The sequence below is a fragment of the Polistes canadensis genome, unplaced genomic scaffold (assembly GCF_001313835.1).
Source record: "Polistes canadensis isolate GaletaPanama2010 unplaced genomic scaffold, ASM131383v1 scaffold_5, whole genome shotgun sequence".
Lineage (NCBI taxonomy): Eukaryota > Metazoa > Arthropoda > Insecta > Hymenoptera > Vespidae > Polistes > Polistes canadensis.
The window spans coordinates 187,072-206,073 of NW_014569552.1; the positions used below are offsets into that span (position 1 = coordinate 187,072).

The following is a 19,002-nucleotide window of genomic DNA, read 5'->3' on the forward strand; positions in this document are numbered from 1 at the left end:
CAATTGATGAAATTGTTCAAAAAAAGCAAGTTATTTTTGGAGCTGCAAATAGATTCATATTAGAAAAAATAAATATTAATGCGTTAGCATTTATTAATGAAACTTTTATTGATAAATTTATAAGGATATTGTATCATTTTTTCGGCTTTGTTATTAACAATATGAAAATAAGTTATCCATGCTTAACTGAAACTAATTTTAACTTACTTTGTTTCAAAATGGGACTTCACTTTTTAAAAAATTGGCAAATATAATTACATAAAATAAAAAGAAATAATTTATTGGTAATCATAATAAATCATATTTCTGAAACGCACCGATGAAATACAAAAATTTTTATTTTCTAATTAATAGACGATCATTAATTTTATATTTCGAAATAACGTAGATAAATGAACAAATATGAGAAAAATATATTATTATTTTGTATTTGTCGACAGCTGCTGCTGTTTTTGCAACAGACCATCCACTACAAATGCATTTTACGGAGTACTTCGTTCAAGGTCTCATTTTGTGGATTATCTCTACTTTTTCCATCTCAAAAGACAAGTGGAAAAGATCAAATAAAGTCTCCGGTCTCTCGTATTTTTTCTTTTTTAAAACATGAAAAATGTACTCAATATGTTCCATTGTGTGTGGTTAAAAAATTATGATTCAATTTAAGTTGTTGTTTATTCATGCACTGTTGACCTAATAAATAAAACTTTTTTTTCTCTAGCTAAAAATGTATAATACTTTGTCCGATATGAAAAAAAGCAAGATGAAAAAAGAATCTCTTTTTATCTCGGTAAAAAAATTTATACTTTTAAGGGTAACAAAAAGAAAAAAAAAACAAAAAATAACAATAATAACATCAATAAAATGTATAATCGGTAAAAAACAAAAAATGAAACATTGATTCAACGATATAAAAAAATGTACAGATACGTTAAAGGAATGAAGACAAATATGTTACCCTAACAATGAATATTTTTTAATTGTAATGTATAACATTAAATTTATTCCTAATCTAATGACATATTTAAATAAGAATGTAAATTAATTTTTATATTTATTTCTATCAGATATTTATGTCAGGACAAAGATAAACGTTTAAGAAATTAAAAAAGAAGTTCGGGATATGTTATACTAAATAGAAATACTAGGAAGTGTATTAACGCGCGCAAGGTAAATGTTTTATCAAGAATCCAATCATAAAAAAAAGAAAGAAAGAAAGATAGAGAGAGAAATGGGGGAAAGCTTAGTAGAATACCTGTTACTTCAGCAAGGGCAATCCTACCTGTTGCACATCATTCGGGATTCATGAAAGAGCCGTAAGTGCTTCTGCATGGTTTCACGTATATAAACGTGTCAGAGTTTGAATGAAGTAGAAAGCATAAACAAAGAGAGGGATGACAGTCTCCTTGTCATTTCTCCTTGGCCGGGTATCCATGTTAGACCCCCGATGATTATTATTTGCCAAGAGTCATAAATAATAAAGGATATTACGTAGGTAGGTAGTCTGCGGTATAATTGAATCAAAATAATGTAGAGGTATCGTATTGTATGCGTGGCCAATCATAAGTCAGATGAACCTATCTCCTATCCAGCGCAGCAGGGTGGTTTGGTGGCTGCGCCGAGGGTATATCCCTATATAAAGAGTGTCATCCCTACACCAGGACGCTCATTCCAACAACAACCACCAACAGCTTACAACACAACATCTGAAGAAGATAGTCTTTACTTTTAACATCCCTTCCCAAGACTTCATTTTCAATCTGCAACATGGTAAGTCATTGTCATCTATTTTTCGTTACCTTATTTTTGATTTTTTCATTTAAAATTTATATCATTTCTTCGTATATTTATCTTCCTTTTTTTTTTATCAGTTTCTTTTATTAGTTATGGTATAACAAGGAATAAAAAGTTATTTCTAAGTATTGTATTATATTTGTCAGATATTTTTCACATTTTTTACGCGGTTTTTATATTTAATAATTATCTTTTATTAAACACGATCCGGAGAGTTGTTACTTTAGATTTATATGTGTGTGTATATATATATAAGGACTAATTTATAGACTGTTTAGATCCGATTTCATGTCATTAAATATATGGACATGGGGGTGCGCGCATACATGTCTCCGAGTAATTAATAATAGAAATTAACCGTAACAAGATACGTTTACGTAGTTTATCGCTGAGCTTAAATATCATTTAATATATAGTATTTATGTCATGTGCTTTCATTTTGCGCAGACAATTTTCGTAACAACAAATTTCTATAATTTAATATGATACTCGTTGGTTATCGATATCGTAAATAATTTTCAACGTATAAAATAATTTATTTTATAAATTATGCTAATTGATAATGCTCGTATACATGCACATTCAGTTAAGTTAGAGAGAAGGTATTGTTTTATTCACGAATAAGTTTAGATTGAATTATCAAAGTAGGTCCCAAGAGATCGCAACGATAGAGAAGAGAATACGTACGCCTACGTACATTTTGTATTTTGCGAAAAGATAAATGGAATTGTTGTTAGTTATGTTAAAAAAGTAAAAAGAAAGAGTAAAAATAAAAGTTCCTTTAAGTGTAATAATTTTTTAAAATATTACAAATTCATAAGAACGTCAAGAGATTATTACTACGCGAATTTATACGATATTCGAACTTTCGCAAACTCGTACGATAGATAAACTTTATCGTTTGTTATTCCTCGGTTGATTTTTTTTCACAAACAAATTTAAAGTTTCAAACGGAGTTTATAGTATAAAACAATGAGCGAACAAAGTTAGAAGTTTGGAAAACTTGTAACATATTTCTATTACAGAGATCTCTTTTATCGACGTACATACTGATTTGTATATGCTTCCAATGTATGGTATCTTCTCCGATCGTAACATCCCTCGATGGTGATAAATTAAATGAATTTGAATACGTCTTAAAAAGACAAAGAGTCGAAAATTCCGATGGACAGGATTCGAAAGAACGTCGAAGTAACATGGGTTCTTCCTTCATAAGATTTGGTCGTAGTCAATCTGAAAATGGTATGGACAGTGAAACGGAAGAAGTTAAAGTTGATAGACATCCACGATGGAAATCACCGGATATTACTATTCGATTTGGTCGATCGGAAATAAAAAATATTCATCCTGGTCGAATCTACGAAGAAGCGAACAATTTAAATATTGTCAGGTAATTTTACGATAAATTTATGCAAGAACTTATCAACCTTCAATGATTTAAAATTGTATAAATCTAGTTCGGTCTATTGTTTTTTCTCTTTTTATATAGTAAATAGAATAATTAATATTATTTAAAATTGTCTTTATTTTATAATCTTAAAACAGAACAATAGCTCGGTAATTTTAATAATAATTTAAAAGTTATTTTATGAGTTGATTATTTTATGCAAAATAAAAATCACAAAATTATACAATTTTTACTGCGTTTAATTATTTCTTATTTTAAAAATTAATATATTTCTGCATAACTTAAAATAATTACTTCTATCTAATGAGATACAATTTTTGAATGAAATGCTTTCTTCTTTCTTTTTTAACCAGGAACGAATTATACTCTATATGCTCGGATATGTTAGTGGCTGCAACGAGTGGTAATAAGGACGAACGATCTTACATACCAAGGATACTACGCTTTTGTAACACAATAGAAGAACGAATAAATTGAAGCATTTACGTACACACACATACACATAGATACATACATACACATCATAAGTGCGGTACTATATATCGACATTACGCGACTTCTATGTAATTTTGCGGCAAAAGAACACATTCGAAAAAATTATAGCTAAAAAGAACTTATGATTTTTAACGCAAACACAATTAAATCAATTGAAATCGACTATCTATTATTATTAATTTTTAAAAAGATTCCTTAATATCAAATTGATTTACAAACGAATTATTTATTTAAAGAAATAGTATCTGCGAATATGTTCATATTTGTAAAATACATCTTCGAATAGAAATTATTTTTAAATATATTCGCTTTCGATATTATTAAATAATAATAATTGAACATATGTTACAATAAAAAATATTTAACATAATTGTTGTATTAAATGTACCCGATATGTATTAAAAAAAAAAGAAAAGTATATTTCAATTGTTGCGTATCTTCATTGGCGCTTCAGTGGTATTACTTTTCTCGATAGAGAGCGCTGACTAATATGCGCGCAACATTTTGTTTCTTTTAAAATTAAAACTTTTTATAATATATTATAATATTATTTACGTTAAAAATATATATATTTAGATTATTATTTTTTTAATAAAATATAATTCTGTGTTGCATTTTATTTTATAATTTTAAGAAAATATAAGGAAAATCGTCGACCAATCAAATCGCTTATAATAATTCCTAGAACCGAGATTTTGACATTAGAGATGATACTTTGATTGTCTACGTTCGTTTCGATCAATGGTTAGAGCGTGGTATTTCATTTTCTTGGCATAATAAACAATCGTAGCAAGTGGGTAGGAGAAATAGATAGTGAACGTTTTGAGAATTTCTTTATCTCTCGTTCAATTAATAATGATTTTAGTCAAAGTATTAAAGAGTTATTTATTTTAAACGTATATACATATAGATATATCTATATAGATATAAATAGGGTAGAAGATGAATCCATCGATTTTTTCTAATCCTTTTATCTACTGCTATAAAATAGCATTCACTATTTTTTTTCCTATTACTTGCCATTGTTTACTTACGATCGTTAAGCCAATATGATTTTAAAATTCCGTTCTATTAATTTAAAAAAATCATTCAGATGTACTTAAAATGTGCTCACGAAGAAATGTGTTCGCTGATACATATATATAGATATATACAAATGTATATTTTTTAAGTATTATATAAATATTACTAAAAAATGTATGCATACATACACATATACGCATGGATATTATAAATATATACACATATATTTCACTATATAACTTGAACTGATTAATATACGAAATTGTGATATACATGCTGTGGATTTAAAAATGGTCTTAAGTCGAAATGATAAAAGAAAAAGGAAGGAAGGTGATCTGGTTGATCTCATGGAGCCCGTTTCGGAATCACCGAAAAGGTAACATTTAAATACTTCTTCTTTTTCTTTTTTCTCCCCAAATAAAAAATACAATTTGTTATTTAGAATTTGTATAATTGACCTCACAAAAAAAAGAGAAAAAAGATTTTTTTTTTATCTATTGCAAGTTTAGTTTACATATATTACATAGTATTGCAAATGTAATGTGAAATACATTTGCATTGCATTTATAATTAAACAGGTACCAGAAATCAAGATTCAAGTTAAAAAGTGTCTATCTTTAAAATTAACTCATCCTATATTTCTATTGACCTACATCATTGACCGGCAAGTGTTTCAAAAACATTTAAACTTTGTTTCGTAGCACTGCTATCCGTGCATGTAGTTTCATATTTTAATAAATAATACATCATTTAAAGTATTAGGATTATATATGCAATGTGCATATGTTACAATAATAGAAGAGAAAAGTCATGAATTTAAATTTATCATAGTAGTTCAAACATCTTCTTATCAGTCATTGCATTTATAGCGAAATGTTTTACTTTTTTACAGTTTGTTGCAACAAGCTTTATAATCTTTTATCAGAAATATCATAAGCTATAGAAGAACATATAGTATTTAATAATATTTTATTACAGAGCTAAGGTTCATGCACAAAGGAAATTTGCACAAGGTGCAACGACGGTTTTTAATTTACCACCCACACCTATAAAGGATAAAGAAAAAGCTAAACCTGCTGTTATAACTGAATTGATTACTCATAAACGCCCTAATACAGAAGACTTTTTAACTTTTCTATGTTTCCGAGGTATTTTTAATTATATTTTAAGTCTATCTATTTCTTCGATTAATAATATTTTTCTTATTATGAATTTGAATTATTAATATTCTATTTAGGAACATCACTTTTACCACCAAGTTTAAATTTCTTTAATCTCGGAACCAAAAAGGAAAAACAAACACCTAAACTTTCATCTAATGTAACAGGAAAGACTACATCTTCGACTACTCCAGTGACAGAACAAAAATCTGATTTACCTAATCCAAAAAATGTTAATAAAGTAAAAAGTATTGTAACAGAGAAGAAAGATGCTCCTAATGAAATTCCGAAAAATGTTAACAAGTTTAAAACTACAGCATGTACAGTTCAGGCGCTTAAGAAAAAATATCAAGAACAACGGCTTGCCAAACAGAGGATTAAAAGAAAATTTAAAAGTTCTTGTATCATACGTACAAGATCATGTTCAGAACGAACCGTGTTAAAACCAGGAAGTACATTAACTTCGAAGAAATTTCTTACCAAATTTGAAAGTAAAAGACATAGTCTAAGGAGCAGTTCTCTGTTAAATAAATCTAAGAAGGAAGCTCCTAGAACCAAACCTGTTTTAGTTAAGCCAAAGAAAAAAATTCTCATGAAAGAGAGAAATAGTGATACATCTAACCAAGATTCGATGAATGACGAAGAGGAGTTATCTTTAGAAAAGTCGATTTCACAAATGAAACGTACAATACAAAAATCAGTACAGAAAAGTGTATGCACTAGAAGTAAAACAGAAATGCGAAGAGTAACTCGATCTCATAGCCAACGAACATCTGCGAAAGATCTTTCACGTAGGCCAACAAGAAAGACAAAAGAAGCAGCAGCTGTGTATATGGAAATTCTTGGAAGAAAATTAGTGAGTCCTGATTTGGATAATGATGATAATCTTTCTGTTGATAGTTTTCCAGAGTTACCAAATGCTCGTAAAATAGCTCAAACAGAAAATGAAATGAAAGCTAAAATCAAGCAGCCAACGAATAAATCTGTAGGAAAAACTAAAGATACAAGAACCACTACTGCTTCTACTGGTATGACTAGACGCTCGGATAAGGATGTATCTAATAAAATGGCTCTTAAAAGTAAAAGATTAGTTAAAGTTCAAAAATATTCTGAAACAGAAAGCGAGGAAGAATCAGAGAAGTCTGTTGAAACTAGTAATGCAAGACCTATTACCAGACAAAGTTTAGGTAAATTAAACAAGCCTATAAGTCGTAGTCTTAGGTCTTCTTCTAAAAATTTAGTCACGAAATTAGAGTCTCAAAATAATACAAGTACTAAAATTAAAAATCAAAATTCAGCTAAATCTAACAAAGATAAATTAGCACTAAAACGTAAACGTAATCAAAGCGCTAGTAAAGAATTACCACCAGATAAGCAGGATGAATCTAATAATCAAAAGGATCCTAAGAAACATAATAATGGAGATAATTCTGGTTCGGACGAAGAAACATTAGGAATGATTTTGAATAAATTAAGAAAGAAGAAGACCTGTAATAACGAAGAAAAATTAAATACTAGCGTTACGGAAAAAATAAAAGAAAGTAATGAATGTTGCACAAAGATGTGTGGTACTAAATTAGATTTATCTAAAATATCGGACGACGAGGAATCATTTCGTGGATTTACTAAGAAAGCGATTTCAACGGTATTAAATTCGTGTCATACACACGCAAACGCAAATCTTCTTGTTACCGAAGAAGACGACGGACATTCGTATACGCTTAAAATACAAAGTGTGTCGCGCGATGAAAATTCATTAACCGTACAAAAACACAATGTTTCCAGAAACAGTACTTCTTCGCCAATTACAACTATACAAGAACAAGAAACAGCATCAGATTTACCAACTTCTATTCAGTTGCAGATACCAATGTTACAGAAGACGAAAGAAAGTCAATGTAATCATGAAAATATAGAATCTAAAAATATTGTCGATATACCCTTGTCAGCTTTGCACATGAGAAAAGAAAGGGTCAATATGTCTACCGAACAAATAGAGAAGTGGTTAAATGAAAGTTCTCTAGCCAAGGAAGAAAGTAAATTAGAAATGGAAAATATACCTAGCTTTAAATATAATGACCCTATTATTAATACAGATAAATTAAAAATTGATGTTCCACACTTATCCATACCGACCAAAATTCAACATTTAGTAAGACCCGTTAATGTAACACTTTCTAAATTAGCCGAAAAAGCTAAAGATCATTTATTAATTCAAGAAAAACATAATTCGTTCCCATTGGATCCTCAAATTATGGATCTTAAATATCCAAATGTTCATAGTAGTAAGATTAAAATAGAGACTACTTGGAAAGATATCATTAAACAAGGAAATATTAAACTGCATAAAGCTTCATCTTTCGGCGGATATGGAAAAACATTGAAACCAGATCTCTCTCTAATAGAATCTACTCTTAGCAATTCTCCGGAGAAGAAATCACAAGGAGAAAAAAAATCAATATTTCAAGGACGGAAAGGATTTTTACCTAAAATTAAGGAAAGAAAAATTACAACTAATTCTAATGCCTTTTCTCCTGAAAATGAGAGCAGCGTTTACGCGTTTGAAAGTGATACTGAAGTACCTGTTAATACACCATTCAGAAGAAAAATTCGTGATTGCACTAAGTCGTCTATGGACGTTGGAACTATATCGGAACAAAAAATGTATGAAACAACAGAAGAAACTACGAAAATTCATCTTAATGTATTAAAAAATCAAGATGAGATCGTTAATCCTAATGCTATTAGTACCAGCACTTCTGTTGCTACTACTAACATTGTTAATACTATAACAAATAATACTGCTACGAGTAGTACTACCACTGCCACAGCCACAAGTACTATGATGGAACTTGAAAATAATGAAATAAAAAATCCACCAAATGCAGCATCATTGAGCATAAACAAGCTCGAGTTGCCACAGAATTTTGCAAGTTTAACTAACGTACAAGTTCTATCTCTAGATAAGTTGACTACATCTTGGAGTGATGTAAATTGTAGCACTTCGATAGCTGTTCAAGTTAACTTCGACGACTGTGTACAAAAGCAAGAACAAGAGGAAACAAACGTGACTCAACAGAAAAGTATTGAGATATCTACACAAACTGACAATAGTAATATGAACAGTGACAACGATGGTCAGTTGTTTTACATTCCATTGCAAGCAGTTACAAGAGCTGGTCCCAATTTAATTCCAAGTCAACAATTAATACAAGGGGTTGCTGTTAAATTGGGTACCGAAGGGCCAACTGGCCCAAATCAAAGAGTTCTTCTGCGTGCAAAATTAGTTACCAAGCCACCTCTGTCGATCGCTCGTTGTCCTCCTGTTGGAACAGTACAACCAACAACCCGAGCTACACAAAATTCTTCAATAGAAAATCCGACTCAATCTACGTCATCGGCGGGATCAAATACTGCATCAAACATTGCTTCAAATACTGCTTCAAATACTGCACCAAATACCACTAATTTAATAATGGCTCCAACTGCTGTAACCTCTGAATTTTCTATACCTTCACCAACAAAACTGCAAGACGTTATGTCAGGAACAAATAAACAAAACAATACAACAAAGTTGAATAATAGTACGGAAAAAATAGTAAAAATACCCAAAAATCAAAGAGAAAGAAAATTATCCGTAGATTCAGTTAAAATAGGAAAAAGGTAAAATAATATATTTATATCCATTTAATTTTTATTATTGTATGTTATATGATCTACACATTTCTGAATGTGTTAATAATTTATAGGTCTCAAGCAAAGTCACGGCAAAAGGGATCTGATATTTCTTTGATAAGTAACAGTACACTTTCAAGTGAAAAAATGTCAAGTAGCGAAGCGTGTCTAGTAGAAGCACCAACATTTCATCCATCGGAAAAAGATTTTCAGGATCCTTTGGAATACATTGATAAAATTAGACCTGCTGTTGAAAAGTTTGGAATTTGTCGAGTAATTCCACCTCCTAATTTTAAGGTAATCTTAATACTAACTAGTGTAAACGATTTATTATATATTATTAAAAACAAATAAAAAAATGATGCTTTGAATAATATAATAATTAAATTAAAATATTTTTCATTATTATAGCCAGAATGTAAAGTATCCGATGATATGCGATTTACTGCCTACAATCAATACGTACATCGTATGCTACACAGATGGGGTCCTAATGTGAAAGAAATGATGGCCATAAAAAAATATTTAGCAACACAAAGTATAACTCTTACTCGTCCACCATGGGTAAAAAATATTTTTTAATTATTTAAAATTGTATATAAGGAATCTAATTATATATTACTCATCTGTATTTTTGTATTTTCATTCGCAATTCTTTTAGATTGGTGGCATGGAAGTTGATTTGCCGCATTTATACCAAACAGTTCAAAGTTTAGGTGGCTTGAAAGAAGTTATTGAAAAGAAAAAGTGGCAGAAGGTAGCGGATGGAATGAAAATACCGAAATCTGCTCAAGATCGTGTCACTAAATTAGATGATATTTATTGTAAATATTTATTGCCATATGACACTTTGTCGCCAGGTATGATATGATGATTTCGAATAATTAATTGAAGTAATTGGACTTTTCATAAATAATCATCTAATATAATATATTATTTTTATAGAGGAACGTAGTAAATTATTTGATGAAGTTGAAGAGGAATGGTTAAGAAGAGAAAATAAAACATTGCAAATGCAAGATACATCTACAACTGATAATGAAGATGATGAAGATGATGATACTTCAGATGAAATTGAGGAGTGCATCGTGAAAGTACGACCAAACGAGAAAATTAGTATTGTTTTAATTGTTTAAATATCTAAATTACAAAGTATATATAAGACAAATTTGCAATATTAGATAATATATTAATATTTTATAATACAGATTATTTGATTTTTTAAATTTCTTTTATTTTCATACACTAATACTGTGTGTAAATATTTGTTAAGTAAAATTCTATTATTTATATTTCTTATATTATCAATGTTTATAATAACAATATTAAAAAAACTTGATGTGTATATATATTTTATATGTATATACACATACATATATAATGTTACGTCTATTATATTTTATTAACATATATTAAAGGGCAGGAATATGCCTTTGAATGCCTTCTACCGAATCGCACGAAATACTCAACGCATGTGGTTCGGAGAAAATCAACGTTCTGGAAATGAATCCGAAGGAGCATCTGCGGATGAAGTTGAATCTGCATTTTGGAAACATGTAACAGAAAGAAAACGTCATATCTGCGTGCATGCAGCAAGCATTGATTCAAGCGGACGTGGTTTTGGTTTTTCTGTTGCCAAAAATAGTCCATTTGCTAGACATCCATGGAATCTAAAAGTTCTTACTAACAATGCTGGATCGGTATTAAGAGCTTTAGGACCGTTAATGGGTATGCAATGGAATTCATATTTTATATATATTTCTATAACAAACAAAAATATAAATATATATATANTATATATATATTATTTAATTTTGTAGGAGTAACTGTACCAACATTGCACGTTGGTATGTTATTTACTGCTTGTTGTTGGTATCGTGATCCTCATGGTCTTCCATGGATCGAATATCTGCATACAGGTGCTAAAAAAATTTGGTACGGTATACCGGACGAACATAATAATAATTTTAAAGAAGCTTTAACAAAAATGGTACCACAATATTGTAAAAACAAAACTATATGGTTACCCTCTGACACTGCCATGGTACCACCAGAACTATTAGTTAGCAATGGCGTCTCTTTGTGTCAGACTGTTCAAGAGCCTGGACAATTTATTATCGTATTTCCAAAAGCATTTACATCCAGTATATGTACAGGATATGTCGTATCAGAAAGCGTTTACTTCGCACAACCTTCTTGGCTAGAAACTGCAGAACAAGTATTCAAAGTATGTATCTTATTTTTTTACATATATATTAGATTTGTGATATGTTTATATTTATGAAATTTATTCCAGGACATACAGGACAGTTGTGAACCTTCAATTTTTTCATTTGAAAGATTATTGTTTAATATTATTAATGATTCACGATCTAATATAGATATGTTAAAGCAGGTAAAAATAATAATTTATATATAATTTTCCCGTTCTGTACAAATATATTTTTTATTTTTAATAATCTTTTTGTTGCTTTAGATTTTACCAAGCGTTATACAAATTCGTGAAAGGGAAATTGATCATCGCAAAAAATTAAAATCTTTGGGTCTTAACAACAGAGAGAAATTACCCTTACCCGATAGTGGTAAACGTGGAAAAGGGAAAAAGGTGAAGGAAGATGATGGAGATTTTGAATGCGAAACTTGTAGAGCGAATTTATTTGTATCCTTGGTAAACAATTCGCAAGACGATAGTGTCTACTGTCTAGCGCATGCATTGCAAATGCTTACAAAAAATAAATCAATTTTGAAGAGCTGTACATTAATGTACACATATAGTGAGGTAAATGTATATATAAATTTCTTTTTATTCACCTTAATTCATACTTTTTGATATTATGACTATTTGAAATATCATTTCTCTTTTAATATTTAGGAGGAATTGGATGACTTAATTCATAAATTGGAGGATAAAATTGAAGCCAAATCTAAGAAAACTAATCAAATAAAACAAAGTAAATAAAGTATTAATCCTGCTTATTTAATTATTAAAAAACATGTAGGTAATAATTGCTTATCTCATCTTATCTGTTAAAATGACGATTAAATCTAATTGTTCGACAAGATTTAGAATAGACTATATAGAATATGTTAAAACAAAATTATTTATGTCAAAGTACAGTTAGAAAAGGAACAGAAAGAGGTGGTATAACTGTAGTATGATTGTATTAGTTAACATTGAAGAATATTAAGATAAGTTACATTCTTAATAATATTTTGTTTATTAGAGTTCCATATATTTAATGCTTTAGGCATCGGTCCATGTCTGTGTACATTAATCTTCTGCTTCAATGTTTATAATAGCTATTAAAATCTGTTACCCCCATGCAGGGTATTTGTACTGCAAGTTATAAATAAAGTACGTCCTTATTCCTACTGTATACAACAAAATATTTATGTTCTTGTTTAATTAACAAGCCTCATTGTATTTCAATTTTACATGAAATTTTATTTTCATCAAAGAAAGGAAAATCAAATAGAGCGGATTAATAAATAATGAGGTCCTTCGAATGGATAAAAGATTTAGATATTTATATATATAAATGTATATTTTAACATTTTTTTATTTATATAGATATTTTCAAGCATAAAAATAGTGCATAAAGTTTTCATCTCATACACGGTGTATATTAAAAATAACATTACAATACATATATCTGTTATTATACAAGTTGCTTTAATACTAATATATATATTAGTATCAAAATATTCGATTCATTATGAAAAACTTTGAAATATATTATTATAAAAAATTAAACGCGAAATTTGTCAAAATAGAGCGAGTATTTTTTATATGAAATGCTTTATTTGAAGCTGCCTCTAGATTTTATTTTCAGAGAATAATTGTTGCATTTAAAAGTGCTCGCAATAATCAACAAGTAGCTTATAAAAAAAATAATATATTTTGATAAACTTCATCAAAATAGATTTGAACTTTACTCTTTTATAATAGATATATTAATTTGATAAATAAATTTTATCTGCAATATTTCTTCCATATAATCCCATACGAGATACTTTCGATTAATAACATATAGAATTAATAGATAAGAAGACATTTTTAACCCATCTCTCCGTTATCGTTTAAATAGCACTGTTATTTCGTGCTTGGAAGAAAAGCTTAAATATTATTTACATTTTATCCTTCGGATACTGGAAATTCTTTACACTTGTAGTATAAATATGTAAGAGAAGCAGATAAAATTAATTAAATTTTGTATTAAATATATCATAATCATAAATAAAATTATATTGTACGTTGAAATTCCATGTTAAAGATTCCAGATCAAATATATTCATCTTCTATAACGTCCGAGATAAGCTTTGCAATTTGGACAGGTATGATGTACATCCATACATTCATCAATGCAACATGGAATTAAACAGCAACCGAACCAACAACTAGAAATAATATTAAGTCATATATGATTTACTTTGTCTTTCTTTGTTAGTCGAATAACTTATTTAATATTCATACCCGAGTAAAGCTATTACAACTCCGGAAATGTAAGCGATCATGCCAGGTTCTGTTTTTGTTGTAGACTCGATTTCAGCTTGACAATGTGGACAAATGGTATGAGTTGGTCCTGGTCCCATAGGGACAATAGTAGTTACAATAGCTGGTCCTTGTGCATCTGTGTTAACAAAATTATTTGTTATAACATAGATTTATTTAAATATATATATAATATAGAATCAAATAATGATTAATATTTAAACTCACACACTTCAGCAGATGTAAATGGACTAGCAGGCGGAACTCCACCCACTGTTTGACTATAAGATGGAGGTGCATAGGGTGGAGGTTCGTATGGTGGTGGCGGAGTATTTTTATTCATTTTAAGCTAAATAAACTAAATATGATCTAGATTATTATATAGATAGAATAGATAAAAATTACATTAATTAAATATACACAGGATGACCTGTAACCGGTGGTACAAGTAAGCAGGGAGTGATTCTACATGAAAAACTAAGTTGAAATTCTAGAATAAAATTTTTCAAGTACGTGTGTATTTGATTTAGTTTCAGCTCAATACTTCCTAATATTTCGGAGAGCATTTTTATGCTTCTTAATATGTTTACAAGCATTTTGTATCTATCATTGATTCTATTCTTATGTTTATCAAATAAAACTTAGTTTCCAAAATAGCATACTCAGGCAAGTACAGGTGTACTCGACAAATTTTCAATTATTTTGTTTAGAAATAAAACCTTGTATAAACAAATTGTATTTTATATTTTCAACTTAGTTTTTCATGTAGAATCATCCCCTGTTCATTTATACTACCAATTACAGGTCACCTTATATAATTCAATATATTTTTTATGATATATGAAAGGAAATTATTAAGACAATAATAAAAAAGTAAATTTACTTTTATTAAAAACGAATGATTTCAAATCTATTTAAAAAAAGAGAGGAAATATATACTAATTCAATGATATCTCACATACATTCTATTTTTTGATTCAATTAATTTAAAGAGATTAAATATACCAGATATTAAGCATGCAATTTTTAAAGTTGTTTAGGTATTTTATCAATTACATAATAGATATGATACTATAAAGATATTACATTAAGAAAAAAATTGACATTTTATGCAATCACAGTTTGTAAAAAAATGTGCATGAATCATGACTCGTGTGTGTGTGAAATGATGATTATTATAAATATTAAACAGAAAGGAAAAAAATTGTTCGATGTTATTAATTTTAAAAAATATATTTTCCAATTTCTTTAATAACATAATAATCTTTTTTTCTTAATAAATGTAAATGAAAAATATGTAACATAATATTGGAATAAAATGAAAGCGGAAAAAATTGTATTAATTTGTAGAATCGGAATGGCAAAATAAAGGAACAAGTATGTAATCAAATATTATTAACAAGTGTCAACGCCCAAAATTTCATTCGCCAACATAAATCACGCAAATATGTGAACAGTTACTAGTCGTTCTTGTGTAACACACAACAAGCATATGATGAGTAATCGGTTATTTTTAGAAAATAAATTACTGCTAATTTTGTTTGAAACATTTCTATTTTATCACCAATAATTATAAACCAATTATTTAAAAAAATATATTCTCTTAAAGTTACAAAATTTGAATAACAAAAAACTGCGTAATCGATGAAAATATTCATTCACATTTACATATTTGGTACAAAATCTTGTCTCGAGTAATCGTTTTAGGCTAATTTATCTGCAAATTTGAACATAGATTTAATCGTACGAATAAATAATATATTCGAAATGATCTATTATGGATAATAGATGATTGTTGAATTAACAATTAATATATTATAAAGAAAAGAATACTGATAATATTGATTAATGCAAATCTATCGTGTTAGATAAACAATAAATATGGCTCGTTACTATTAAATGAAAACGAAATGGATTATCTTTCGTGATAATCTTATTAGATACTTTAACTTACTTTCACTAATATTTTTCAATCACGTACACAATGGTCGAAAATATTTAAACACCTTCAACTTATAAGTCACTTTACGTGATAAACATAAAAAAGAGAACGCACCGATTTACGATAAGTACAGTGGTGCCATCTTAATTTATAAGATTTTATTTTGCAACTAAATATTTTCATCTTCGAAAGCTTTTTTTATTTAAAAAATGTTTAACAGATTCCTAGTTATATTTTCTTCGATAACACAAATAAATATTATTTCATTTTTATTATTAAAATTAAATTGATAATTTTTGTTCCATCATCTTAAATGATTCAAAAATAATAAATTATAATTTATGATAATTAATCGACGTGTACCAATGACTATATTCGACTATAAATAGTCATTATCAAAATACAAATTTTTATTTTCATATTCATTTTTTCTTTATCGAATCATTCCATTTTATAATGATATTTGCATAGATACAATAGGATTTATTTTGAGATCCTATTACAGATTATAAATATATATGTTAGAGAATTACCAACTATTTTATACTATAATTTCGAAATCTAACAGTTTATTTTTATCTCATACATTTTAAATCAAAAAATATATCTTATCACAATTTGACGTATATGAATGTAAAGAGGAAAATGACAGTTTAAAAAGCAAATTATTCAGCTTGGAAAATGTTGAAGAAAGCATTGGCGTAAGTCAAATTTATGAAGATAAGTATGAAACAGAAAATATGTCGAGCAATGAAAACGACAAACTTAAGGATGATTTAAATTCCGCGAAAGCTTGCATTATTAACGAAATGAAATGCTTAAAACCTATTGAAGATAGTCAAGATTACTTCGATAAATCTATAAACAGTCTTTTATCTATGTTCTTAGAAATGATTACTTCGAAAGAAGAGGAAGTAATTAATGCCATACAGGAACAATTTTCTATCAATAGAGAAAAATTTGAGAACGAAAGACAAGAAAGTATAAATGCTGAGAAATGTATTAGATTAAGGGCGRAACAACTAGRAATGGAAATAGAAACATTAAAAAATAATATTACAATACAAGAAACGAAACATTATGAATTACTTAGTGAAATTTCTCGTATGGAACATTCATTAAAAGGAAATAACAATGAAAAAGAGATACTTATGAAACAAATTCAATCACTTGAAATGGATTATAATAATATGCAAAAAGAATTTAACACGTTCACGCCGGCACGGGCCACCGGTGACCCGCACTAAACTGTCTCATCGGGCGGCGCGGGCCACCGGTGACCCGCACTAAACCAGATGAAGCGCGATATTAATTTGAGCACGGCCTAATAGCAAAACAAAATATAATCGGCCCTGGCGTGAACGTGTTAATAAACAGTCTGAAATAAAAATACAACAAAAGGAAATGGATATAAATAAAAAAGAAGAAATATTAACGGAAAAAGTTGTGAATGAGGTTGAATTGGAAATAGAAACGATACGAATCAGAAAAGAATATCAAGAAAAAATAGATAATTTGGTTTCCACTTTGGAAATGTATAAAATAAAAAATGAAGAATTAATGAAAAATTTAGAAAGTTTTGAAAGCAATGAAAAAGATTTAAAGAATATCYTTAACATGAGAACAGATGAATTAACTAAGAGTAATAAGAATTCCGAAAAAATAAGAAATGACATTGAACATCTTACGAATATCAATAATGAATTAAATCGTGAGATGGAAAATAAAAATGCATCTATTGCTAAACTTTCTACCGAAATAAAAGATCTAGTTGAATTAGTAGAATCGTATAAAAGAGAAAATATGGAGTTGATTGAGAAATTAGAAAGATTGAAAATAAATGAAACAAATTTAAATGTTATGCTCAGTAAGAAAATGGATGAATTTGTGGAGAATAATAAATATATAGAAAAAATGAAAACCGAGGCGGAACATCTAGCGAAGACTTGTAACAAACTGAATTACGAAATTGAAAATAAAGATGCACGCATTTTAGAAGTTACCAATCTGTTACAAAACAAATCTGACATGTTAGACGAATATAAAATAAAGTTAGAAAGCATTACACCGGAATATGATGTTTTAAAGAAACAACTTGAAGAAGAAAAATTAAGCGTACATAGATATAAATCAGAATTGGAAAGTTTGAAAGTAAACAGTGAAACGCATTTGGAAAATTTGAAGGAGACATTAAATATAAAAATTACTAAATATGAAGAACTAAATAAACAGTTTGCAGATTTGAACAGTCAAAATGTTATTCTACTTACAGAATTAGATTCATTGAGAAAACAATATACTGAATTAGAGGAAAAAAATACGAAATTGGAACAAAAACTTAGAAACAGTAATAGTAGAATTAAATTAAAAACGGACATGGAACAGTTACACGAACAGAATAAAGCTTAGATTTATGTATTATCTATAAGCACTCTTGTATTTTTAAGGATTCTCCAATGATAATAATAATATTAATGTAAATTTAATAAATACATATATGTACAATATATTACAATTTAATTGGTGTTTTTTCGTTTTGAATAATACAACTTTCTAGAGCAGAACAAAGATGTTCGCAGCAAGTACTTTTTAAGGGATCATATCTGTCACGCCTTAATAAACGCTCAGAGCACGTTTCTTTCTTATTACTCGTTATTTGCACCTTTTCAATGTATGCAAGCGTTACGAGCCAACGCCTATCGAAACGACTTTTCATCATAGTTTCTTCGGATCATGATTTTTCCCAGTTGCCTTCACCAAGAAAGGATCCTCTACTGGGATTCGATCCACTGATGTTGTTTGTAGTCGAGAGACACCATCGTCTCTACCACCTGAGCTATTCAGGGACTACTACTAATATGATATATATTAATATATATATATATATTATACTATTTTTATATTTATAATAATATCATATCGATTAATCGATACATTATTGATGAATTATTCCGCAGACACGTTATGAATCATTGAATAATTTCAATCTAGTCAATATTTTTATTTTGTTATTAAA

The 19,002-nt window shown here is 28.5% G+C and overlaps 3 protein-coding genes across 4 annotated transcripts; 2 read left to right on the forward strand and 1 right to left on the reverse strand.

Annotated features, from left to right (window-relative positions):
* Positions 1-1,657: 1,657 nt before the first annotated feature.
* Positions 1,658-3,856, forward strand: LOC106787935 (FMRFamide-related peptides-like). The gene is made up of 3 exons (XM_014750721.1): positions 1,658-1,767; positions 2,817-3,181; positions 3,553-3,856. The coding sequence occupies exons 1-3, from the start codon at positions 1,765-1,767 to the stop codon at positions 3,674-3,676; spliced, it is 492 nt and encodes a 163-aa protein (XP_014606207.1). The 5' UTR covers positions 1,658-1,764; the 3' UTR covers positions 3,677-3,856.
* A 580-nt stretch (positions 3,857-4,436) lies between these two features.
* On the forward strand, positions 4,437-12,932 carry LOC106788427 (protein Jumonji). Its single transcript, XM_014751675.1, has 12 exons — positions 4,437-5,093; positions 5,696-5,865; positions 5,955-9,540; positions 9,627-9,849; positions 9,964-10,116; positions 10,214-10,412; positions 10,498-10,646; positions 10,971-11,280; positions 11,373-11,779; positions 11,849-11,947; positions 12,029-12,331; positions 12,425-12,932. Exons 1-12 carry the CDS (start codon positions 5,008-5,010, stop codon positions 12,509-12,511), a joined length of 5,772 nt encoding a protein of 1,923 aa, XP_014607161.1. The 5' UTR covers positions 4,437-5,007; the 3' UTR covers positions 12,512-12,932.
* A 164-nt stretch (positions 12,933-13,096) lies between these two features.
* LOC106788435 (cell death-inducing p53-target protein 1) lies at positions 13,097-16,126 on the reverse strand. 2 transcript variants are annotated; one of them, XM_014751686.1, is made up of 4 exons: positions 15,999-16,126; positions 14,273-14,402; positions 14,027-14,183; positions 13,097-13,950 (listed from the first exon to the last, which is right to left on the reverse strand). In XM_014751686.1, the coding sequence occupies exons 2-4, from the start codon at positions 14,385-14,387 to the stop codon at positions 13,845-13,847; spliced, it is 378 nt and encodes a 125-aa protein (XP_014607172.1). In that variant the 5' UTR covers positions 14,388-14,402; positions 15,999-16,126; the 3' UTR covers positions 13,097-13,844. The 2 variants fall into 2 exon arrangements, with proteins under 2 accessions (XP_014607172.1, XP_014607181.1); XM_014751695.1 differs by having other exon boundaries at positions 14,273-14,413.
* Between the last annotated feature and the right edge of the window lie 2,876 nt (positions 16,127-19,002).